Source organism: Trachurus japonicus, chromosome 15 (genome assembly GCF_045865225.1).
Source record: "Trachurus japonicus isolate A0001 chromosome 15, Traja_1.0".
Taxonomy (NCBI): Eukaryota; Metazoa; Chordata; class Actinopteri; order Carangiformes; family Carangidae; genus Trachurus; species Trachurus japonicus.
In genome coordinates, this window is record NC_140921.1 from 21,991,799 (window position 1) to 22,016,658 (window position 24,860).

General features: G+C 44.1%; 2 protein-coding genes across 8 annotated transcripts; one reads left to right on the forward strand and one right to left on the reverse strand.

Moving 5' to 3' along the window:
• The first annotated feature begins 242 nt into the window (after positions 1 to 242).
• ikzf1 (IKAROS family zinc finger 1 (Ikaros)) lies at positions 243 to 16,987 on the forward strand. 6 transcript variants are annotated; one of them, XM_085800497.1, is made up of 8 exons: positions 408 to 610; positions 5,180 to 5,233; positions 5,429 to 5,542; positions 11,489 to 11,758; positions 13,303 to 13,470; positions 15,028 to 15,153; positions 15,616 to 15,747; positions 16,210 to 16,987. In XM_085800497.1, the coding sequence occupies exons 1-8, from the start codon at positions 466 to 468 to the stop codon at positions 16,917 to 16,919; spliced, it is 1,719 nt and encodes a 572-aa protein (XP_085656623.1). In that variant the 5' UTR covers positions 408 to 465; the 3' UTR covers positions 16,920 to 16,987. The 6 variants fall into 6 exon arrangements, with proteins under 6 accessions (XP_085656627.1, XP_085656623.1, XP_085656622.1 ...); XM_085800496.1 differs by having other exon boundaries at positions 15,613 to 15,747; positions 16,210 to 16,984; XM_085800501.1 differs by lacking the exon at positions 11,489 to 11,758 and having other exon boundaries at positions 243 to 610; positions 16,210 to 16,980.
• Positions 16,988 to 21,452: 4,465 nt separating this feature from the next.
• Positions 21,453 to 24,816, reverse strand: fignl1 (fidgetin-like 1). Of its 2 annotated transcripts, XM_085800503.1 has the most exons (3): positions 24,499 to 24,816; positions 24,174 to 24,228; positions 21,453 to 24,056 (listed from the first exon to the last, which is right to left on the reverse strand). In XM_085800503.1, exon 3 carries the CDS (start codon positions 24,037 to 24,039, stop codon positions 22,105 to 22,107), a length of 1,935 nt encoding a protein of 644 aa, XP_085656629.1. In that variant the 5' UTR covers positions 24,040 to 24,056; positions 24,174 to 24,228; positions 24,499 to 24,816; the 3' UTR covers positions 21,453 to 22,104. The 2 variants fall into 2 exon arrangements, with proteins under 2 accessions (XP_085656629.1, XP_085656628.1); XM_085800502.1 differs by lacking the exon at positions 24,174 to 24,228.
• Positions 24,817 to 24,860: the final 44 nt, after the last annotated feature.

Genomic DNA, 24,860 nt, shown 5'->3' on the forward strand with positions numbered 1-24,860 from the left:
TAAAGATGCTCAGGTTCAGGTACTACAGGAACCTGATTGTGGACACCTGCTGATGTGAGCGGCTGGGACTGGAGGCTCTGACTCTAAAGGAGCAGTAAAGACTGTAGTGTGAGAGAGAGAAAAAACCCTCATTATATGGAGAAGAGAAGGGCTGTGTTAATTTCATGGACTGCTTCAGTGTGCCAGAACAGGTGACAGAAGGGGAGCTGTCCAATATGCAAGTGAGGAGTCCCCCTCATCAGCTTCCTCACCGAGAATGAAATAAATAAACAATGAACGGTCCACTCTCCTCGCGCGCCTCATCCCATCTCATGCATGGCTGCCAGTAATGGTCTACTGGGTGTCAGCTTTTATTGGCACGGCACAAAGCAAGTGCCAAGGGCTCGGTGACTCGACTCCCCGCTGCAGACTCGGCCTGTGGATAAAAGCAAGCAAAATGCCTCAGCCGAGCTCAGAGACATAGTCATGTTGGGCTGGAACGAGGAAGTGCAGTGGAGAGGGGAGGGACTCAGGGCGCAGCTCCATGGGGCCGCCGCGGCGCTGCGACCTTCTGCACATGGAGCCGGGGAGAGTTGGAAGAACTTCATACTGCAAACTCAAGGAATAGCAGGTAAAGTGACCTCCACCGCGCTTTTTCAGCTCCACACTCATCTCGAACCCCGGGTCAAGACCTGTAGACCCGGGGCAGCTCGCTCTACACTCTGATTTTACGGGAGACATTTGCACCTGACTGGAAAAAAAAGACTCCTTGTAGTTTCGGTGCAGGTGCTGCAGCATCAGATCCCGCTTGGTGCGTGTAGTTTTCTGTTGATAAATGATATATAACGGGTTAGTGAGGTATTCAAAATTAATTACAGAAAGATTTTTTATTTTTTTTACCGCGTTATTTCTCTGTGAGTCATTTAAGAAAAAATAATGGGATGTTCCCCATTTTCCATGTGTCTTTTTCTTCTGGGAACACATGGATCATTTATTTCACAGTGGATTACATTTATATTAAAATACTTTTCTAATTCCTAACTTTTCCTATTAATTATCTACGTTTTGCGCTTTTGATTTCAAACTGTTTAACACATTTTTACCCTCCTGTCAAAGCACCTGTTGCAATAGATGTGCGCACTCAATTAACTCCACATAGTTTTCACATTTTAACATTATACGTCGCATTAAAAAACTTTTCATTTAATTTATCGAGGGCCAAAAAAATAAAAAATAAAAAATAAAATTCCTCAAAGCGAATGTGAAAATATATCAGCGCTGCTTAAACAGGAAATCAGTACGCATCGACCAACGCTCCTTAACATCTCAAATAAATCAATAATCGATAAATCTAATAGTTTTTCCATACCGTTCTACGCTTTGTTTTCAGCCACAGTCTCAGATGTTTAACGTCTGAACGTGTGAAGGTAGAAAACACACACACACACGCACACACATGTAGGCAGGACTGAAGAAACTTTTTACACAGAGGTGGAAAGTTGCTCATCAACGCCCAGACGCTCAAACTCTGGAGGAAATTAATTGTTTGCTTCGTGTTAATGCGGCTAAAACCTAAAGTTCCTGTTCTAGACTCTGTGTCTGTGTAGAAAAATAGGCAAAGTCCCGCTGTGGTTTAAAGATATTAATCAGCTCAAGAATCAATTTAACGTTTTTAATGACAGTATCTCAACAGAAACTGTGTGTGGGTTTGTGGGGAAGTCATCTCATTTTAAAATGTGAGACAATGAGACTGTGTAGGTTAGTGTGTGTGTGTGTGTGTGTGTGTGTGCTTCATAAGAACATTTAAATCAACTGGTATTTTTGGATGAATTTGAACTATTTAAATGAATCATTTACTCAGTAATTTCACAAAAATCTGATTTAAATGCAACTGTTCGACAAAAAACTAACACTTCCTAGAAAAGTAAGGTTGATTCCAGACGTTAAAAAGTTGGAAATGGAGCCGAGTACCTGCACAAACAGGAGCTGCTCGTGGCTCAGTTGGAAGGAGAAGTGCTGAAAGTGCTGCAAATCTGTCTGCACATATCTTTCTTGTCAGTAGAAACAGAAGTAGGAGGGAGGGGGGCAGAGGAAGACAGACAGTTATTAAAATGATTGTACTGTCTCTGTCTGAATAGCAGAGTAGTGAAGTGTGTCAGATGCAAATGAAGGAAACTTCTCCTCAGCGCACCTTTGCTCACCCCTCACCCCCTCGCCGGGGCTCCACGCAGGCAGCTCAGCCGCTCAACGCTATATATCTACCCACTTACACCCATACACTTCATGAATTACTGATGAGAATCTCCATGTGCACAGGAACAAAGGTGACCATGTAGCACTCTGCTTGGCGGTGTAGGACAATTTCTTCTCCAAATAGTTGATAAGAAGCTGCCACAGCTTCATCACTGCTCCTGTGAAACCTACGGCTGTGAGAATCATTCAGTTACTGATTCACATGTTTTCATTCTCCCTCAGTCACTTTGTTTAGTAACAGTCTGAAGGGAAAACTTTTATGAAGTACATTGTTCGTGGATGAAGTTGGAAACACTTCTATCTATCTATCTATCTATCTATCTATCTATCTATCTATCTATCTATCTATCTATCTATCTATCTATCTATCTAGTACTGCATTTAAAGGCTGTAACATATGTTATTGCTGCCAAAATGAAAGTTATCAAAATTAGGAAAGTCTAGAATTTTTTTTATCGCCGGCCTCTTTAGTCTTAGGTCACATAGGCTTTTGTGTTTTAATATTAAATTATACATATTAAGATCAATAAATACATATTAAAGGTAAAAAAACAAAAAAAACCACACTATGTCGCGTGCATAATTACAGTTTTAAAATGAGTAAAGTTTTTATTACATAAGTTTAATCTATTTCTAACAGAAACACTTAATATTTTTTTGGTTATTTTTCTATACTTCAGGGTCTCTGATAGGCTACTGTTCATTTTAAACGTGTATAAAGTTTGCTGGTGTGCGTACACAGCAGAGTCTGAGCCTCCAGACTGAGCTGGTGTGGTCCTCAGTAATCTGTTAACGGTTTCGTTGTTTCTCATCTCCACCCTGCTCCCTGGTGTAGCTTCTGCGCTTCACTATGAGCAGACGCCTCTAACTCCCTCCCAACCCCCCACCTCCACCTCACACACACACACACACACACACACACACACACACACACACACACACACACACACACACACACACACAAACACACACACACACACACACATAGGAGAAGGACCGAGAATTCTGTCAACCCACAAGCCTCTTCCTGCCTCTCCTCACTTGACGTACTCAGACCAAAACTTTTCCAGTCCCCCCTTCGCTCTGTGTCACACTCTCACAAGTCTTTTCTCTGACTTCCACCTCACTGGCTCAGAGGTTCCACCTGCCCCCAGTTCACACACACGCCAACACACCTGGTCACAACCAGGACATGAGCAATAATCCTTCTGATTTCATCATTTCAGTGTGACTGGATCACATGAAGGAGAAAAAGCTCACAGCTGGTTAGTTGGATGTATGTTTTGAGCAGTTCAGCACCTATGTTTGGTAACAGCCCATCATGTAATAGGCTACTTACTGTAGAGTCCCAGAGTCTAAAGATGGAGGTACCATACAATTAAAAACGAGAGAGGAAGCATTTTTTAAAAACGTGACGGATAGTAAAATTAAAAGGGCTTAATGCAGCAGCACTTTCTGGAGCAGAATAGCTACTTCCTGAATATTCTACGTGCACCTTACTTTCCACATGCCTACGCAAGTGGGTTGTGGCTGAATGTAGGAACTCTCTTTTTTATTTCTGTCGAAGCCCCCCCACCAACACATCCGTGTTTCCCCTCTCAACCATCTGCCCAGAAAAAAAAAAAAAAGGCACATGAGAATAAACCTCCCTCTGTACCCGACCTCCAAAACTCCAGATGCTGAGGAACGGCGCTGCGGAGTCAGAGCTCGGCGCAGTAACACGCGACACCCCTGTGTTGTGCTGAACAAATCATCTGCACCAGTGACCTTTGCCCCTCCCTCCCTCCCTCCCTCCTCTCCCTTCCCCTTCGCCCTTGCATCCTGGGCGTCTCGCAGGCCGCCGAGCTCCTGACTTGACTCCGCAGAATATTGTGCGTTGCGACACAGGCGGCCCGGTCGCTTCCCACTATTTGTTCCAAATGTGTGGAGCCATCTGTCAGTAAAACAGGAAGGCCTAGGTTCCCCTTCTCCCTTGGGCTCGTTTCGCTATTTTCGGGAGCTTCACTTCTCCCTGTGTGGCTGCTTGGACTGGGCAGCGGCCCCACCGAGGGCTTCTTGAAGTGGCGGAGCTGGGGCTGAGGCTGTCGGGCCCATCTGCTGCAGGCTTGAGGGCCATCCATTATTAATGGGGCCACGAGCACTGGTGACTCCTCAGATATTCAGCCCTGGCCGGAGGATTGCTTCTGGACTCGGCTGCCTCGTCTTGCTTAAAAAAAAAAGAAAAAAATTAATAAATAAAAAGAACTTCTCTGTCCTTTGGCCTGCTTTTCTCTTTCTTTTCTTCTCTCTGCACCGTCCTGTTGCTTACTGACTTCTTGCCCTCCCTTTGCCATCCACTTCCCCGCCTGTATCTCCATCTCGCTCTCGCCTCTTCTCCGTTCATCTTCTTCTTCTCCTCTGACTTTCTCTCCCCCCCTTCTTTGTCTCTGATTGCGGCTTGCATGCGTCTGTGCTCCGGCCGCGGGCTCAGCGATGCATGCTCAGTAAATTAGAGAGAACACGAGCACCGATCAGCTGGGCACGGCAAACACCCGCATCCTCGGTGACCTGGGGGCCAGTTAATTTTCTGCTTAATTTTGCGGCAGTCAGTTTGCATTTTTGGATGATTACGTGGCAGGAAATTAACAATAAATAACAAATGTGGTCTGAAAGCTCATTCCCGGCCAAGTCTCGCTCACCAGTGCTGGGCCCCATCAGCCGGAGCCGAGCCACTTTCCAAGCTCGGTCTCTCTGTCAGACTTGTAATGAAAATGTCTGTAATTCTTTGTAATGTAATGTGGGGGACAGTGGTGTGTGTGCGGCTGTGACAAGAGCGATCTCGCCGAGGTGACGGAGTCATGCCGAGAAGTACACCTTTTACTCCACTCTAGCTTTTTATAATGTTGTTTTCTCAGCCTGGACTTGATTAAACTTACACACAAATACATCTCCATCTCTCTCCCATTAGAGTACTTGCACCGCATGGAGACAGAGGAAGCCCAGGAAATGGCCCAGATGCCAGGTAAAAGACTTCAGCATGATTGAGCCATTGAGTGCGGAGAGTAGATACAATAGGCCCCGCAGACGGCCTCTCACACCCACCTGGGGGTAATTTTGCCTCCGCTGAATGAAACATGTCGAGGGGTTGCGTGGTGAGTGACGAGCGTTTGCTGGTGTGTGTGTGTGTGTGTGTGTGTGTATGTGTGTGTCTCCCCAGGCAGGGACAGCCCCCCTGCCAACGAAGCGTCCGAAGAGGCAGAGGAGGCCATGGCCGTCCCAGAGGACCTGTCAGCCGGCTCCGCCCACCAGCAGAACAACAGAGGGGACAAAGGTAACGAAACGAACGCACCCACGGCCCAGTCAGAACATCAGTGTGAATTAGTATGAGCGTGTGAGAGCGCTACATTTATATCTAGAGAGTATCCCATGAAGCAGCAATGAAAGTGAGTCAAAAAAAAACCACAGCGGTGGCTTTTCCCAGCACTAATGCATTCACTCCTAAAGCAAGTCAGAGTAAAACACTTACATGAAACTAGTGTCAGCATCAAAAGACTAACACACATATATTTAAAAAAGCATAAAACTGTTTTCATAATCCCATCCGTGCATATCCAGTGGGAGAAATTTGCCGTTCCAAATCCCCTGGAAAAATTAATTTAAAGCTGCAAAGAGACACATTTAGGTCATTGGCAGAAAAGGTAAAAAAAAGAAAAAAAAGAAGAAGAAAAAAAACTCTTTGATCCATGGTGTGTCGTTAATAAGCCGAATCTTAAGGAATAGCTAATGTGGCCTTGATTTGAGTTTGTGAACATCAAGCCAGGGAATATCATGGTGAAAATAAGGATGAAGCAGGCAGGAGGGGAGGGGGCTCACAGCAGTGTGTCAATTTATCTCCAGTCCTCCAACATGGGTAGCTGAGTCTTTATTGGTCATTTAAGACATGACATCAAAACCACACACACAGATAAATACAAATAAATGAAGTATTTTGTTATTTATGAGATAAATCATTTCTTACTTTCAAGCACATTAATATGTCTAAACCGAATCCGAATTTACTGAATAAATTATTCAATCTGTATCCAAAACAACAAAGATGTGAGAAATATAGAGAAATAAAACAAGTCTGAGGAAATTCTTGTAGACTTTACATCTTGTTTTCATCCTCACAAATGATTTCACATTATGGCAAGGAAAGGAAACAAAAACAACAAACAAACCAACAAACAAGAGAAAATGCACGATAAGTCAAGTTGGACCATCCTATCAGTGTTTTTCCACTTATTCCGGATAACGGCAAAGATAAGCAACGCAGTCGAAAATAAAATATGAGAGGAAACTGAAATAGGATGTGTAAGAGTTTCCTAAGAAGAACTTGCCATCAGACAGTTTCAACACTCCAGGAGATAAAGAGTTCAGGAACAGGGCCAAGCTGAAGAGAGATCAGTGCATCGCTACACCACATAGGTCACACACCTGCACACACACACACACACACACACACACACACACAGATCGAGAAACGCTCTGTTTGACTTCACAACTGTTGAGTTGTCATGCAGGAATATGTGAACACTTGGTGTGAAGCAGCTTTAGGCAGCGTGCGTGGTTTGGTCTCATCTCAGGCGACTGATGGACGTTTAGTACAATCTGGGAAAAAGGGAAACAGTGATAACAGACGATTAAATGTTTAACTTTCATTCGCGGCGGCAGGTAAAGACAGTAAAGAGGGCATGGCCAGCAGCGCGGACTGTTCAGCCCCTGCTCAGTGTGTGTGTGTGTGTGTGTGTGTGTGTGTGTGTGTACATGTGTCTATATAGGGAGAGAGTAAAAGAGCCCAAAGAGCGAAAGAAGGGAAGTGCAAGTATCTGGTACATCTATGCATCGCTGCCTCTGTGATAAAAGCCCGAATGAGTTATAATTATCACCCAGGATCATGTGCTGCTCAGTTCTCTGTAATGAAAAAGGCAAAAAGGCAGGGGGGTGGGGGGTGGGTGGGGGTGGGGGGGCTATATGTGGGACATGGGACCTCAAAGTATCGAGAGCTCTAAACCTCAAAACCTGGGTTGTTTCCTGTAGAAAATAAGTCTTCACAGCCCGGGATCGTCATTGTTGCTGCGCATTCACGATGTTGCAATCGGCACATACATGACTCCTGAAGCCTGAGCTTCACATGTCAGAGTGAACACACCGTTCTTCCACTTTCTTTCTTCTTCAAAAACAGTTACCGCTGCTGTTCAGTAGATTTGGATTAAGCACATTTCAGCGTCTTACGCGGCCCTCAACTTGAAATAAAGTCACAAGATGGTCTTCACGACATCCCAGCTGAAGCATTTCTCTTTCACTTTCAGTGATTCAGACAGAGCCTTTGCTATTTCAGAGACATGAGACTGAGAGGGAGACTGAGCTGTCTAGTTCCCGAAAATATGGAGGCGAGTTTTTTTTTTCTTACTTTTTTTTTTTTTTTTTTTTGTAAGTGTGAGGGGAAAAGCAGGCTGTTTTTGGTGTTCCTGCAAGTCGTGTTGAGTGTGCTGCTGGCGTGGTTTAACACATGTGGTTCCACTACCTTGCACATAGGGTTATTTTCAGGCAGTGAGAGCAGCACAAGTCAGTAACAGGAACCTCCAGCCGGCTCCCTGTGTCTCCCCACTGCACTAACTAACACTCAGACTCGCTCAGTAGCTGCTACTGATGCAGCTTCATTATTCTATCTTTTTAGGTTGCAGCTTTTTTAGAAAAGTATACCAGTATTTGTTTATCACCATCGTCCTCTTCCACCTGTAATCCGAGGATGAGATCCAGATCATCTGGTCATAACAATTTTATTGCGACCTGCTTGTTTGTCTACTGTGATCTGACAGTTGCTTCCCAAAAAGAGCTAATCAGGATGTGTGACCGTGACAAACATGACATAAAGTAAAAAGCCTTCTTCTTCCTACTCCCAGTTTAGTCACAACTTCCCCAAATCCATGAGAAGTGTTCATGGTTCCCTTCTGTCTGCTACAGCCGGCTGATAACCCGAGAGCCTCGCTGCTCAACAGATGTTTCAGGAACTGACGACTGCACATAAAGATACAGGTTTTTAGTGCATTGTTTCAACTCCTCACTTTTCTTAAATCATCCAGAATAAGCAAAACGGCTCATGTGCAGTGTGCATCAGACCGCCGACAGTGGTTGATGAATGGATTTTCTTTCAGTGGCTGCAGCTCCACGTGCAGAGCAACGCCTCTCGGTAATACTAAGCAAGGCAAAAGTATGATTAAGCCTTTGTCTTGATTTACATAATTTTACAACTTTCCACTGACATTAGAAAGGTGCATAAGTTATCCAGAAAATGCGGCAATCACTGGTGTTGTGGCTAAAACCATGAATTAAATAAGGACGGTTGAAGTGGTGTGCTCTGTGTAGTTTTGCTTTCGAACTCTGTGATATGCAAATAGCCCCGAATCCGATCACTCGCCCTGAAAAGTCCCTATATAGTTTAATTTTTTCTTTTCTGACACTGACATCACCATTAATGCACAACACTGAAAAACCTTGGTGGTTGAAGTGAGAGACTCATACACATGTTTTGCAGCATGTGCAACGTAAAATCTTCAAAAAGGAAGAAAAAAAAAAGAAAAAGAGGATTTGGGCATAAGTGCAATTGTCTTTCACCTTTGGTGCAACAGCACACGTGCACGACTTAACTGCAGTTCACAAAATGTCACGATAGGTGTAAATATGTCCTATCAGCCAGGGGAGCACTGCTCTAGTTGCAGGGAGATACGCTGTGTGTACTAGCAAAATTAATTTTAATTTTAGAAAAATAGAAAAAAACATTTTTTTACAGAAAAAAAAAACAATGCTTAAAGTAAAAGACAAAAAATAATACGCAGTAGCAGGTAACTGACAAACAGCTGAAGTAGCAAACTGAAGGCCATGAACAGCCAGGTTAAATAAATAATATTCAGTGTGTTTAATGTTTAAAATAGTGAGCTTAAAGTTAACTAGAGTTAACATGGAATATTATTAGACAGCTGAGGATAAATGAATTAAATATTTGGCTAAAGATAAAACATTAATAGTTCAAGTGTGCAGTCAAGTTAAGGGAAAATGAATTTCCTAAAAGTCATATAGAAACAAAGCAAACCACTTGATTTCTTATGAGGACTGTGGGGACAACTAGGAAAACCACTGCCTCAATTTATATACGTTAATGCACGTATCAACAGAGCATGTGATTGCATAAGGGGTTTTGTTTTGACATTTGCTAGATTTCCGTTGCAATGCTTTGCTATCTGTGTTGCATTTTACATTTTAGTTGCACACGCAGCGTGCGGGATGACAGCCTGCGCCAAAACTCATCGTCATCATTTGCTCTTAAACAGAATTAGAAGCTTTTTTTGTTGCTACACAGCGAGGCCTTTTCCTTCTCTTTGCGTGCCTGTGTTTGTCTTATCTCATCTGCTCGGCAGAAAAGACCAGAGAGAGGTCGTGTCCAAAAAAGCTTGAGCAGATGAGGAGATTGTTTCTCCTGCGAGAGAAAATAAGAAAAAATCTTGTGTGGAGATGAATGATCAGATTATGCGACTTTGATCGGAAAAGCGGTGGCGAACATCAGCGTGTTAGTTGTGAGGCGATGCTCCTCCTCCTGCTTTCAGTGGGAAACCTCCTGTACATCAGGGGATTTAGCCTCAGTGAAAATGAGACCAAAAAAAAAAAAAACAGCAAACAAACAAACAAAACTGTTTCAGTTACAGGCTGTTTTACAATTCCTTTCCCGTGCTTCCCTTTCTGTCACTTCTCCATAATTCTTGGTATTTCAGTTAGACAGGCCCTCTTTCTGAAGCTTCCCCTTTTCCATAGATTCCTATATTTCATGATTTCCACTTCTTCCTCTTCGGTTGTACAAACAGAGGTAGAGGCATGGGGAAATCAGGCTGCCACCATGACATGAAAACCACACTCTGGGACTTGCAAGATCGGTCAGTTCCCTTAAATGTTTCTAAAGTTCACTGGTGGGAAAACAAGGAGCTGGTATTTTAACACACAGGGGCACTTCTCCTTTCTGAGCACTTTGGGAACACCGCATTAGAGACAATGGATGCTTTTCCACATATCAGAGCTGCCACTCATCAGTCACACAGCCTTTACTTTCTGTTCTGCAAAAAACTGGAAGCGTCAAATGTAAGACAGATCACGACCCCTGTAAGTGAACAAGATGGTGAATAGGCTCTCTGTGCATGTGTGTGTTCATCTGTGTGTGTGTGCGTGTGTGTTCATCGCACTCTGTTGCTCTGATGCACACCGCTGTCGTCCCTAGTTTCGCACTGCTTCCTGTGTCTCTGTTTCCTGTTTATCTTGCTGTCATTTGTTTCAGAAAAAAAAAAAAAAAAAGTGTGATAGTGTGAGATGATCTGTGTGTTTCTTCATCTCTCATCACTGACGTCCTCACACAGTCGACGCGCTGTTCCACCTGTGCATCCTTATGAAATCCGCTGCGATGCTTCGAGAGAAATAAGCTGCAGCAGCTGTGTACAGTTTTTAAATGTGTCGGCTGTGGGACGATCTTATCTGATGCCTGGTGACTTGTCACAGGCCGAAAAAATGCCTGAAACAGGAGGAGGGGAAGGCTTTCGAAGTTTCGATGCAGCATCCTAGTTAAACGTGAAATGTTGTGTTGTTGCTAAAGGAGGGCTGTCAGTAGGCCTACGAAGCTGTTGGTGTCCTAGTTTATATCACGGCGCAGTTTCAGTGCGGTTACGACAGAGGAAAGGAGGGGATGAAGAAAAGTATCCTGGCTGAAATACGTTGCTGAGTGAAGTCAGACAAAGACAGGACGTTGTTTCTAATAATGAGTTTCAAAGTTCAGTTTGAGAGCTGCAAATGATTGTTTGAAGTCTCTATAAAATGAGTCAGTAACCATGTAATTTATGAATAATGAATGAATAATACGTGTCTCATTCAAACAAAAGAAAGTGCAGGTGAGATAAAAACAAAACCAAAGTGTATCAAAGTATCTCATCAAAATAAAAGGCAGATAATAAGAGTAAGAACAAATTTTAATCATAAAAGAATCACACAAGATTTAGAATAATTGTATACAACAATGATAATGACTATAAAGCAAAATGAAAAAAAAGGTTCATCTATATAGCAAAACAAATTCACATGCATTGTCACTTATTATTCTCATGTCACAGTATCAATCTTGCCCATCTTCAATATATAACATCATGAAAGAAAGCATGCTCGTATTCTAAACCGTGGCCCCCCCCCTTGCCCTCTTTTCCAGCCTGTAACATTAAAGTTGAGGCTCGCAGTGATGAGGAGAATGGGCTGGCCTGTGACATGAATGGCGTGGAGGAGGAAGAGTGTGCGGAAGACTTGCGCGTGATCGATGCCTCGGGGGCCAAGGTGAACGGCTCACAGCCGAGCCCCGAAGCCAAGGCCTTCTCCTCGGCCGGCGGTATCCGGCTGCCCAACGGGAAGCTCAAGTGCGATATCTGTGGGATAGTTTGCATTGGCCCCAATGTGTTGATGGTGCACAAGCGAAGCCACACTGGTAAGCCACCTGCAATACTTCTTGCCCTTCCTTTGCACCCATGTTCACTGTCAATATGAAAAAGGTGTCTGTGCCTCCTCAATAGACTTAGAGCAGCTTATCTGGAAAACATGGAGATCTCAGATTTCACTATATTTTGACATTTAACACAAACAGTCTCACAGTAGCAGCCCTGCCCTACACATAACTATTAAACTTACTTGTAGGAATCCCACTGCAGAGCCTGCCCTTATATTTTCACACCTTCATACCCAGTTGTAGTTGGCTGTATGCATGTAGACCCTCCTATCGTGCGTGAAATAGACTCTGAGAATACCATTAGCATTCATTATTGTTCATCTAAATGACTCTGAATCACCACATGACAAGCAACAGCAACTGATCAAATTATTGTGCGATAAAGTAGCAGAGCCGAACTTGGTCGAGAAAAAAAAAAGATAGAGTCAGAGAAAAAAAAACACCCTCAGTTGAGAAACAGGATATCTGCTGCAATTAATGGGTATCTCCATAAAGTGACAATTATCTGGCTATTAAAAGTTTTTCAAATTTCAAAATTGATATTCTATTGTAATGAAGCCAAACCAGTGGTGGGGAACATTTTTGAAAAAGGCACTTAACTGTCAAGCTTTAGAAACTAATGAAACTCAAAATGGAAGAAAGGAACACTAGACTAATGTAAATGCAAAAGAAAGTACAATAAAGGATATAATGAAGTGCCTCCTATTTAAATAGAAAATATTCTGTGGTGAGTCTTTCCTCCTGAAATGCATTTTTAATGAATTTCCTTTTTTATATATTTTTGCTGCTTCACTGGTGACTCTTATTTTATGGGGGGCCTTTGAGAAAAAAAAAAAAAAAAGCCATATTAAAACGTTCTCACAGAATGCCACAACACTCGGAGAGAGGCTGGATATTGGTTTATTCCAGAGGCGCTGATCAGGAAGACTGGCTCTCAACACAAAGTGTTTCCTTCGCTTTATTCAAATGAGGCTGAATTTGCATTGTGATGTGCCGCTCTTATTTTAGAGACGAAGAAGAGTAAAAAATGAGATTTTCAGATCAAATTGACCTAGGCAATGGTGCATTACGGAACTGGCAGGCTGAGTCTGAAAGGCTCTTGTTCGATCAGAGTGCCAGAAGTCGGTGGGGCAGGGGGAGCATGGAGAGATGGAGTGTCACTCTGCTGTGAAACCCTCCCACAGGCTGCTGGATCGCTCTCTGCCCCGGAGACGCTCCATCATCCAGCTTGTTCTGGCGCTCGGGATGCTTGTAATGCAGTGACCCCACATTCCCACAGCCGCAGCCTGCTTCATCTCCACGTAGACGAGACAAAGACTGCGCCTTTTATTGTTGTCAGAGCAGGGATCAAACATGGTGAGATTAGGGAGTGCAGGAAAAAGCCTTAAAAGCATGAATGCAAAAAGAAAAAAAAAAGAAAATTGGGTGCCAGTAAACAACATACGTTACTATTTTGTGTTCTTTTTCTGTGTGTCATCTGCATCTTTACAGTACGGTGTGTGTCTGTTGTGTTTCTCGTCCCACAGGAGAACGTCCGTTCCAGTGCAGCCAGTGCGGCGCCTCCTTCACCCAGAAGGGAAACCTGCTGCGCCACATCAAGCTCCATTCAGGGGAGAAACCCTTCAAATGTCACCTGTGCAGCTACGCCTGTCGCAGGAGGGACGCCCTCACCGGCCATTTACGCACCCACTCGGGTGAGTACGTAAAGGTCACACACACACACACACATACACAAACTTCTGCACTCATAGTAATTCGAGGAACACTGGGTGGAAGCCTTTACAAAAAAGCATGACATGTTCTGCAGTGCATACAGCGAGGGCCCAGGGCTATATAAGGGGAAGTTGACAGGGTGTAGATATGGTGTCACTTTTTTTTTTTGCAAATGCTTTGCAGAAGTATGTGTTAATGAAATGTTTTGGGTGTAAACAGTACGGTTACAAAGCCTGCTCTGAATAGTTTAGCTGAAAAGTAAAAGGTTAAGGTGCTGAATTTAAGATTAATTTGCAGATTTCAAAGCATTAACAAACAACAATGCAAATGGAGGTTGCATGAGCAAGTTCACATGCACAGGTGACTGAACTGAATTAAATTAAACACAAAGGCTTTGTGGAATTGAAATCAAATAGTGACAGTCTATGCTTAAAGGATGTACGATATTAACATTGGGGAGATTATTATTCCTCTTCTATCAACTCTAACCTTCCTTTTCCTAAAACAGAACTATTTTTTTGTTTTAAACAAATCCCATGAAAAGACTTACAATAGTCCGTTTTGACTTCCCTACTTCAACACTCACCCCTGAGCTCATTGTTTCTATGTAAATCTTTGAAAGCAGGTCACAACAGCAGGTTTTTTTTTAAAGGATCATTTCCTAAAACAGTCATGAACTGTAGATTTTAACCAACGCTGCATGCTCATTTTAATCTGAGCATAGATGACACCATGACAGAGCCTGTGATAAGACATCGTGTCATGCAGCTGGACAAGAACGGAGCTCTGTGGCTCTGTGGGCTGAGCAGCAGAAATAGCTCTCATCCAGGGCTGTAGCTGGAGTTTCTGAGGTCCAGCCCTCACCAGGACCCCCACCTTTAGATTTTACTGCAAATTAAACCCAGCATTAGATTTGAGGGGGAATGATCAGTCTTTTATTAGGGTATCATGAACAGTGTATTGTGTCTGTTCTATTTAGTTTGTTGACATGAAGATAAAAGTAAAATGAAAATTTTGGTCCAATGAAGGAATTGAGAATTAGAGTTGTAAAATAACCCCATTGTTTTTGTTTTTGTAAAATCCCCTCAACTTGCTTCCCAAATTCCCCAAAAAATACATAAGGCCCAACCCTGTTCATGTCATCCCATGAAATATAAGAATCTTCTCATGAAGTTTATCCACTGGACTTTCCAGAGATCGTCTGAGGGCAGCGTGGGCGGGAAGGCCGGGGCTTTTCCGTGGGTGTCCTGTAGGTGTCGCTCTGAGCCCTGTTCATGCAAAACACCCAGTCTCTCTTCTAGTTATACAAATCAGAGTGGAAATGTAAAATCCATCACTTCCTCTGTTTTTCCATGGAAAGGCATGTAGAACTATTGGGTGGCACATGATTGTGTAACTACTCTAAATGTATTTATTTATAAACTAAAGTGGGTTAACACTCAATATCAGTCAGTACACAGAATATTCCGCTGCTCTATTTGCTGATAATGTGGTTTCTTTCTTTCTTTCTTTCTTTTCTTTTTTTTTTTTTTTTGCAGTTGGAAAACCCCATAAGTGTGCATACTGTGGGCGGAGCTATAAGCAGCGCAGTTCTCTTGAGGAGCACAAGGAGCGCTGTCACAACTACCTCCAGTGCATGGGGCTACAGAACAGCATCTACACAGGTTGGTGGCTCGTGAGACGTTCGCTGCGCTTTCATCCAAATCTGATGACCTACTTTACCCAGTGTGCAGGACTCTGTCTGCACGTGACAGCAGCGTACCATGCTGACAATGCTGCAGTTAGTCAACACCCCGACAAATCACATCAAATCCATGTCATTTCCATTTGAGTACAAGCTCCTATATAGCCTCTGCTTCCACGAATGAACTGAACACACTGTAGAAAGAAATATATTTATGTTTATTGTGTAATGCCTTGAAACACATCTACATTGATCTGTGAGCATGGACAGATACTATATTTACAGACCAAGTGCTTCACATGTGTCAGAATAGTCCACTCTGCTCTGTGAGGAAAGTACCATCAGGCATGTGTGACCATGCAGCAGTTCATCGCTTTAAAGGCAACAAACAAACAAACTACTTTGACTCTGAAATCTACTTTTCTGTCTTGCTTTCCAGTAGTAAAGGAAGAAAGCAACCAGAATGAGCAGAGGGAAGACATAAGCCAGACGGGATCTGACAGAGCCTTGGTGCTAGACAGACTAGCTAATAATGTAGCTAAACGTAAGAGCACTATGCCACAGAAGTTTGTGGGTAAGGGCTAAAATCTGCTTCCTTTGTGATAAATGCAATGTTGCTACTTTATGCTGAAAAAAGACGTGTAACCGCTGCACCTATGAACGCTGCTGTGTGTTTTTTGTGTTAATTTATTTGAGCATTTTACTTTGCTGCCTTGGCTCTGCAGAGTGCATGCACTGTATCAGGTTTTTGCACTTCAGCCTGATCAGGAACTGTTGTGTAATCTCTGTTAGAGTTTGTTTTAATGTTTTTAATGTTTTGTTTTAATGTCCTGGATATTAAGTTTATTAAAATTAGGAGAAACCTCACTATAAATAAGGCGGAGATACATTTTCTAAATGCTGAGGGAAATGCTAGTTTAAATAGACCAGAAGGAACAAGGACAGTGAGTCATTTCAGACTCAGCTCAGTGTGAAGAGAGTGAAACCACAGAGTGTCAGTGAAGTATAACCTGCACACGTGTCTCCTGTATTCCAGGTGACAAACGTCTATCCGACCTCTCCTACGACGGAGGAGCGAGCGAGCTGATTCAGCCCCACGTCATCGACCAGGCCATCAACAGCGCCATCAGCTACCTGGGGGCCGAGTCGCTCCGGCCTCTGGTCCAGACCTCCCCGGCCTCCTCCTCCGACGTGGGCCTCGGCTCCTTGTTCCCTCTCCACAAGCCGGCGTCTGACGGCCACGCGGGGACGGGCCACAACCTGTCGGCCAAGGACAGTGCGGCGGAGAACCTGCTGCTGCTCTCCAACTCCAAGTCCGCCTCCAGCGAGAAGGACGGCTCGCCCAGCCACAGCGGCCAGGACTCCACCGACACCGAGAGCAACAACGAGGATCGTCCGGGCGGGGCGGCCCCGGGCCTCATCTACCTGACCAATCACATCACCTCGGGCGTGAGGAACGGCGTGCTCCCCCTAGTGAAGGAGGAGCAGCAGAGGCAGTTCGAGGCCATCCGGGCCAGCATGGAGATGGCCTCCGAGGGCTTCAAGGTGGTGACGGCGGACGGGGAGCAGGTGAGAGCGTACCGGTGCGAACACTGCCGCGTTCTCTTCCTGGACCACGTCATGTACACCATTCACATGGGCTGCCACGGCTTCAGAGACCCCTTCGAGTGCAACCTCTGCGGCCACCGGAGTCAAGACCGATACGAGTTCTCCTCTCACATAACACGAGGGGAGCATCGCTTCTGAGCCTCGCCACACATGTATATACACACGGATGCACACACACATACAGTTGTGCTCATAAGTTTACATACCCTGGATGATTTTGTAACTGTATGCCATTCTTTAAGGAAAACATGAGTGAGGCAAAACAGATTTCTCTTATTTTTAATGGGATTCAAATTAAACAAAAAAAAAATTGATCATAAGAGAGTCTGACCAACAAATTTTTGATGGTACCAGACCGTGGCTTGGTATCAACAGAACCCCTCAATTTCCACTTTTATGAGAGCTTGAACACGGCTGATTGGCATTCTCAAATCTCTGGATATCTTTTTATATCCTTTTTCTGTTTTATAAAGTTAAACAATCTTCTCCCTCAGGACTTTTGACAGTTATTTTGCTTTCCCCACGGCTCAGAATCCAGCAAAGTCAGTGCAGCAATGGATGAAATGTGCAGGTGTTTGTCAAGAGCCCAGAATCTCATTGACTTTTTATAAACAGACACTAATACAAGCATCAAGTTACAGGCATGGACAGTTACCCTGAGTAGCCATTTAAACCAGTCTGTCAATCTGTGTGTTTATTATCAAGGTAAAACTTTGAGGGTATGCAAACTTTTGATCAGGGCCATTCATCATTATGATTTAAAAAGATGAAACACAATTGTGTGATAGTAAATGGCTTCGCCCAGCCACTAACTCTGAATGGTTTTGTTGCATTATCAATTATATTTCCTGAAATATAGCCAGTATTTCACAAATTCTGCCAGGGTATGTAAACTTTTGAGCACAACTGTACATATACATACACACACACATACATTCATTTGTAAATATGGGGAAAAAAATCCCCACACACTCACTCTTACAGACGAGCACCTGAAACAATGCATAGAGAAACAAAATGTAAAATACACTGTTGATGTCTGAAAGTTGTGTTTTTTTTATACAAAGTATGCATGTTTGTTGAGCACAGATAAATGTATACAGTTATTACAGATGGAACCTTATTTGCAATTCCAAATACCATCATCAAAATAAAGACCAATTACTCATTTGTCTTTTTTTTTTAAGAAACAAAATATCGTTGAGTATGTCGACCCAGCTGAGGCACTGTGTCATGTATTAACAGTCGCCACGTGTATAAAATGTATAAATGTGACTTTTCTTTTGGTCAATGAAGCAGCAACTTCTTTTTTCTATGTTTGAAATAGAGAGGATTTTCATCCATTCACTTAAACATTTCTGTAGTGAAGTGTCAGTAAAAGATTCTGCAGCTGTTTTTAGCGCAGGACCAAACCTACTTTAATGTCAGCAATCATTAAGAACGTAACAATCAGTGTAGATAACCTTACAACCTGTTGTATTTGTATCAACCTACATATTATTTATATCACATTTACACTTCTGTCTGTTTTTTTGTATTTATTATAATGATTGTTGTTTGTCTGTAGGTTAGTTTTTTTTTTGTTTTTTTTTAAAGTTGCATCTTTTTCTGTTCAACTGTACTTGTGTACATGTATGTATTTGAGGTAAAAACATGACTGCTGCTCATTCTGGCCTTTTTGTTTTATACCTGATGGCTGAGAAATTCTTCACTCAAAATGAGCCATCTGAAGGGAGCTTTATGCTTGCAAAATATCAATAAAGGATATTTTATATATGCACAAAGTGTGTCATGTATTTTTTGTCAGTGGTGATCGGATGTAGAAATAAGAGGAGGGCAGCTAAACTATTACTTTTAACCATTATACTGTATTTACCTGCAGATATTTCAGAGCCAGTACATGTTGTTAATAGTAGAGCTTTTCTTAACTGGATCGTATGATTTGAAAAGTAGAGTTTATCCAAAGTTTTACTGTATCACTTTCCCTTTTGAAGGAATATGGAGATTTGATTTGACGCTCTCAAACCTTCGGAAATAATTAAGTTTAGACGTCAGTCCTGCCTGTCAAGGAAGAGTCGAGACTGAGTGAATGACTGGCATTTGTGTTTTAACACAAAAACACTGAATTCACTCAAACAACATTTACAGTTAGAGAGGAATAAATAGACACCTCTCTATGTATTATAGTTAGTTAATGTAATTTATTCTGTGTTTTTGGAAAAATTCATTACACTGTAAAATCATCATATTTTTAATTTACTGAGGGTGGGAGATAGCACACCAACATACCACAGTGGCAACTGTGTGCACAGAGACCACAGAGACCCTCATGTTACACACACACACACATACACACACCAGCCTGCTGACATATGCACACGTCCAGGACCTGAAGAGTCCGGCTGGTCCTCAGAGGAGCGAGCTGGGACAGAGAGGATCAGCCACTGGAGCAGAAGGCCCGGCCCGTCTGGAGAGGCCCAGTCAGAGCCGCCGTAGGAGCTCAGCGGCGATGTGCGGCGACAGCCTCGTCCAGATGGCTGCTGTGTGATTTAGCAGAAACGGGAAGCAGCTGTGGCCAGCGCCGAGTCCCCCACGCTTGACTGGGACCCAACAGGGGAGGGAGGACATTTGCATGAGAGGGATAATCTGGCCAACCAACTATGGCCCTGCCAGGATCCCAGATCTCACTTCCCCTTTCAGCCAGATGACTGAAACAGTCCTTAAAGAATCACACTCAACCAAATGCAATTGTCAACAGGATCCAAGAAGATGTCACTGTTTGGGGGTTTTCTTCTCTGTCCCGTCACATGACTGAATCTCATTAATGGACAAACACAGCCTTTGTGTTCAGGTGTATTAGTCATCATATAGTTCCACCACAGCAATTTTCCCTGTGGATTTCTCAGTTTGTGTGATTTAATATAAGTCAAAGGCCCAGAGAGGTTTTACAATAAAGAAAAAAAAAAAGAATTTAGATTTCACGGCAGAATTTTGTTTAATTCTATAACTCAGTTAATGAACACAGAGCTCCTCATATTGACCCACAGACATTTCTGGCAAATTTTCTGTTACGACAGACAATGAAGTTTTCTGATTCTGATCTATTAATTAGTAATTCTTAGTAGCTTTTACGCTTTATAACATGTAACTCATGGTTGGTTGGTGACAGTAGCCTGCTGTATGTCTACCACCAGTCAAACTAACTCATCAAGGGCTGATAAGTCACTCACTAAAAACTGCAAACACACTCCGATCACATGTTGCACATGTAGTTTTCCAAAATAAAGTCACAGCTGACTGTGGATCACATGCTGTGTCATTTCCCTCATGTGCCAGAAGGAAATCTGATGTTAATGCATACATTACACAACTATGAAAACAAATAATTACAGGATGTAGGCCCTATAGGCTAAATAAATGAAATGAGGATCAGTAGTTTATTATCAAGGTTTGACTTAATGAGATCTTGTAATGTTATACTCATTTTGTTAATTAGACTTTTACTTGGAGCTCCTTGAATACAGGATATTTATTTGTAATTGATTATCTTTATATTTTACACTTTTACAATAATTAAAGTGAGTATTTCTCTCAACGCTGTCTGCTCCTGACCTCTGAATAAAACACACAATATTCAAATCAGGCAACATTAAGCATTTCTAATAAATCACTCTCTCCAGGTCAGTGTTTTGAATACCAAGAATTTAGGTGGTGAACGTGTTTTCTTTTTCACACTGAATGCACAGTGTGATGTGTCTGTCCGTGACCACGCAACAGCCCCAGATGTAACCACTGCTGTACAGCCACCATCAAATTGAGCTACAAGCTGACACCATATGGCTCAGTTCTCAGTGTGTACTCTATGGACTCTATGGATCTTGCCAGCACCAGAGGAATTCTGTGCATCTGTCCCGGTCCAGCTGTGAGGAGTCCCCGTGTTCGAAGACGACGGGGGGGTGGGGGTGTGCGACTCCTCTCACTGCTGGCTAATTCAACAAAGTTTCAATACAGTGGCCAACCGCGCACGTCTGAAATATTTATCAGGGACTTGACAAAAAGATGAAAAATAAATGAAAGTCTTTTTTCATGGTCTTCCAGATTTTCAAAGATTGTGTCATGAAATTTACATGAGAAGTTCATTTCATGTCTGCACAATCTGTAATGGTCCTCTTCAGTAATAGCGTGTGTGTGACCAGTGAGGCATACAACCAGAAAAACATCAACACTGTTGACCAGAACTACTGTAGTACTGGACAATAAAACAAGTTTCTTGTCCCGACAACCTCAGATATTAAGTGGAGCGACAGTTAAACATGTGAACTTCAGCACCAACTATGAACCCATGTGCATCATTACTGCAATTATGGAGCTCATAGTTGTTTTCTAATAGAAGGGATGTGTTGCAGTAACAGATTTTCCTGTTGAGTCCACTGCTGTCTTAATCACTAACAGGAAGGGAGGCTGAGCAAAAGTGAAGTTTTCAGGTTTCTTTAAGCAGAGACCCAGGATACTCTGTGTGTTGCCCAACTTCCAGGGACACGATTAGCACACAGCCTCAGGAGCATTTCAGCACAGCCAGACCTACAGCTAAATGTTGTAGAGACATGCAAAAATAAAACTCTTAACTGCGGATTAGATGAGAGAGAGGACGGAGTGTGGAGAGAGACTGCAGGCACTTAAATATTCATTTTATTAGGAAAAAAAAAATCACAATTTTGTAAATATTATTAATTAATTGAAACAAACTAAAACATTGACACAGCCTATGTTATACAGATGATTAATTATGCTCAGTGTTCATCATACAAGTATCATGCAGATGCTATTTAAACAGAGATCATTGTTTCATCTGGAACACAACATGGTGCCTGACGCAAATAACTACAACATTAATGTCTAAACCAAACAGTGCAGCTTTTGTAAACCTCTGAAAATGATGTGAATGCATCATGTAAATTGCTGCTTTTTTTGTTCTCTCACCACAAAGATCTGTGTGAATAAAAATAACTACAACGAGGTCATAGCTGCATTTCAGATGTTTTCAGGGATGAAGTTTTTCAATCAATTTGCAACAGATGGATCAAATAAGAAACACAGACTGGTTGTAAAGCAAGAGTCTACATGTGGATACAGTGGGGTGGACAAAATAACAGCAACACCTGCTCAGTTTGATGCAGATCCTTGGATTTAGAAAACCATCTCTGTGAAATCGTAGCGATGCTGTGTTTGTTTTATGAGCAATTATACTTTTTTTTCTCAAATCTCTTCAAAATAACATCCATAACATGAACAGAGGTAGAGGAATAACCAGGAGGAGCTGAGTTTAACGGCCACATCCAAAAGTCTGGTTCCATTCTTCATACAGCTCCAGATCTTTGGACGAGACGCTGGGCCGCACCGTCCTCAGGGCCTCCTGGAAGTCGCCGTACAGGATCGGCCGCACCTGATCTGCAGTGATGGTGGCGATGTCGCTGAGCTGGATGCTGCGGATGGGCCCCAGCGCCGCCTCCCGACACAGCTGAGTCATGTCGGCGCCGGAGAAGCCCTCCGTCGCCGCCACCACGCTCTCCAGCTCCTGCTCCCTCAGCTGGTTCTTCTCTCGAGCCATGAGGTTGGTCACGATCTGCTGTCGGGCGGCCGCTTCCGGCAGGGGGATGTACAGCCTCTTCGCCAGGCGTCGGCGCGCGGCCTCGTCTATCTCCTGGGGCCGGTTGGTGGCTCCCACCACCAGGATGCGGTCCTCGGCCGCGGTGGCCGCCCCATCCAGCTGCACCAGGAACTCCGTCTTTATCCTGCGTGATGAGTCGTGCTCCCCGTCCGTCCTCTGGGACAACAGAGAGTCGATCTCGTCGATGAAAATGACAGCGGGCTGGTGGCACCGGGCGATGGCGAACAGGGCTCGCACCATTTTTTCTCCTTCGCCCACCCACTTGGATGTGAGCGACGAGGCGCTGATGCTGAAGAAGGTGGCACCTGATTGACAGGCGATACACTTTCCTATCAGAGTTTTACCGGTTCCCGGGGGCCCGAACAGCAGGATGCCTTTCGGCGGGCCGCGGAGGCCGGTGAAGATGTCGGGTCGCAGCATGGGCCAAACCACGATTTCCTTTATGGTGGTCTTGGCAAACTCCAGACCTGCGATGTCGTCCCAGGCCACAGGAGGCCCGTGGTCCATGATCTCACTCATGATTAGCTCGATTATCTTCGGCTCAAAGTTTTTCAGGCGCTCGTCCAGGATCTGAGGCTCCTGATTGGTCTCACGGCTCGGCCGACCCTCCTCCTCCTCCTGCCGCGGAATAGGTGACACGAATTTAGAGAACGTGCCTCGAGGCCTGTTGGCGCCCAGGGATTTCTTCATAGTGGCTGCCATCCCAGGGGGCTGGCCTCTCTGCGGCTGATGGGAATGTTTTTTATGCTGGTCGACGATGAACTGCTCACGAGCCGTTTTGAAATTGCTTCCAGCTCGCGGGTCAGCGGCTGCTTGGCCTCCGTATTGCCCCCTGCCATCGTCCCCTCCATCTGCGCTGTAGAAATTCTTCCGTTTAGATGGATTATTGGTGGGGAAGGAGGAGTGGTAGTTTTGTGTGCCACCTGCAGGGCCAGGGTTTCCCTGCGGAGGAACTGAGGGAGGATAACTAAACACAGACTGTGGTCGGGCTGGAGGTCGGGATAAAGAGTTTGGATTAACTGAGATCCCCTCGGAGCCTCTTGGCCACGCTGCAGAAATATTAGCAGAGGTACTGGCACTGTTGTTAATCTCCGTTTTAGGTTGTGGTGGTGCTTTAGGTCTAAACACTGGAGCCTCTGACCTGACTCCGGTGAAGGGAGCAGGCATGGGGCTGCTCTCCTGTCCCACAGATATGTTAACATCTGCTGGTGCCACAAGGGAGCCTCCTCCCCCCGTCTCAGCCTGAATCATCTTCTGCACGCAGGGCAGCTCCAGCACACTCTCCATTGTCAGGGATGACTCCCATTTGTCGCTGTAGTTCCTCTGACTGCGGGCCAGATGCAGTGCACTCTCTGCATAGTTGTTAAGCCCTGTGCGGGGGTCATCCGAGTCCAACACTGCGGCGTAGCGCTCCGTGTAGGTCCTGAGCAGGCTGGCCGTGCCGGCCTGAGAGAGCTGGGAGCTTGCCCATGCATACTGAATGGAGAGGATGTGGGCCCGGTAGGCATCGGCCGTCTGTTCAGGTGTACAGTTGCCAGATGAAATGTCAAAGGACCTCCTCTGCCATTCGTCCAGGTGTGCTCCACTCATGCCTGGCCTGCTCCAGCCTGATGAAGGAGAGGGGACAAAAGTTATTAAAAATACATGACCTCAGTAGCCAGGGCACACATCACTTCACCCCTAGCCCACACACACACACACACACACACACACAAAAGTTACACCTTATTACATTCTTGGAAAACGTCAGATTGCTCTCTTCAAAGGCTGTGTATCTCCCTGTCACACAATAAACTGAATGTATGAGGATATTCCTCTCCTCACTAAATGACATGAAAGTTAATTTTAATAGTTATGCAACTATGTTAGAGGCAAGTTCACAATCACAGCGGCTGCAGTGTGTTTAAGTTAATCACTGAGTCGACTGACAGGGGGAAGCCATCATTACATGCTGTGATAAAACCAGCCAGTGGACGGTGTTTACTGAAAATACACCGCATCACCACCACACAACAGGACACAATAGTGAGGACGAGGGGCGACACTTACTGTCGGTGATATCCTCTTATCTGTCTCGATATTAGGCCTACACAGTACGTGGGTGCTGTGCTATAAACACGCTGACACGCTCACTTGTTGACATAAACACGGTTGCCTTGTTTCTTCTCGCGGTTTTCGCTGTTCCCGCCACCTGTTCCTTCCTCAACAAGTACGACTTCCTGTCACGTCCCAATTCGTTCTTAGAAAACCTAAATGAGTTTCTCCGCTCCTCTTTCACCAAATGTAGACACGCACTCAAACACTGGTCTGGCTGTAGCCGTGGGTCAACGACCAATGTCGACTTCTGGTGGAAAAGACGAGATGAATTAGAGACCACAGCTAGAGATCCTAACTTAATAGAAAGTATCGGA

Excerpts from the sequence above, each read along its gene's own strand:
- ikzf1 (XM_085800496.1), top strand. The coding sequence starts at position 466 with ATGTTGGGCTGGAACGAGGAAGTGCAGTGGAGAGGGGAGGGACTCAGG. Across the intron at positions 5,234-5,428 it reads GGAAATGGCCCAGATGCCAG|GCAGGGACAGCCCCCCTGCC; the intron begins GTAAAAGACTTC and ends GTGTCTCCCCAG. Across the intron at positions 15,748-16,209 it reads TATGCCACAGAAGTTTGTGG|GTGACAAACGTCTATCCGAC; the intron begins GTAAGGGCTAAA and ends CCTGTATTCCAG.
- fignl1 (XM_085800502.1), bottom strand. The coding sequence starts at position 24,039 with ATGAGTGGAGCACACCTGGACGAATGGCAGAGGAGGTCCTTTGACATT.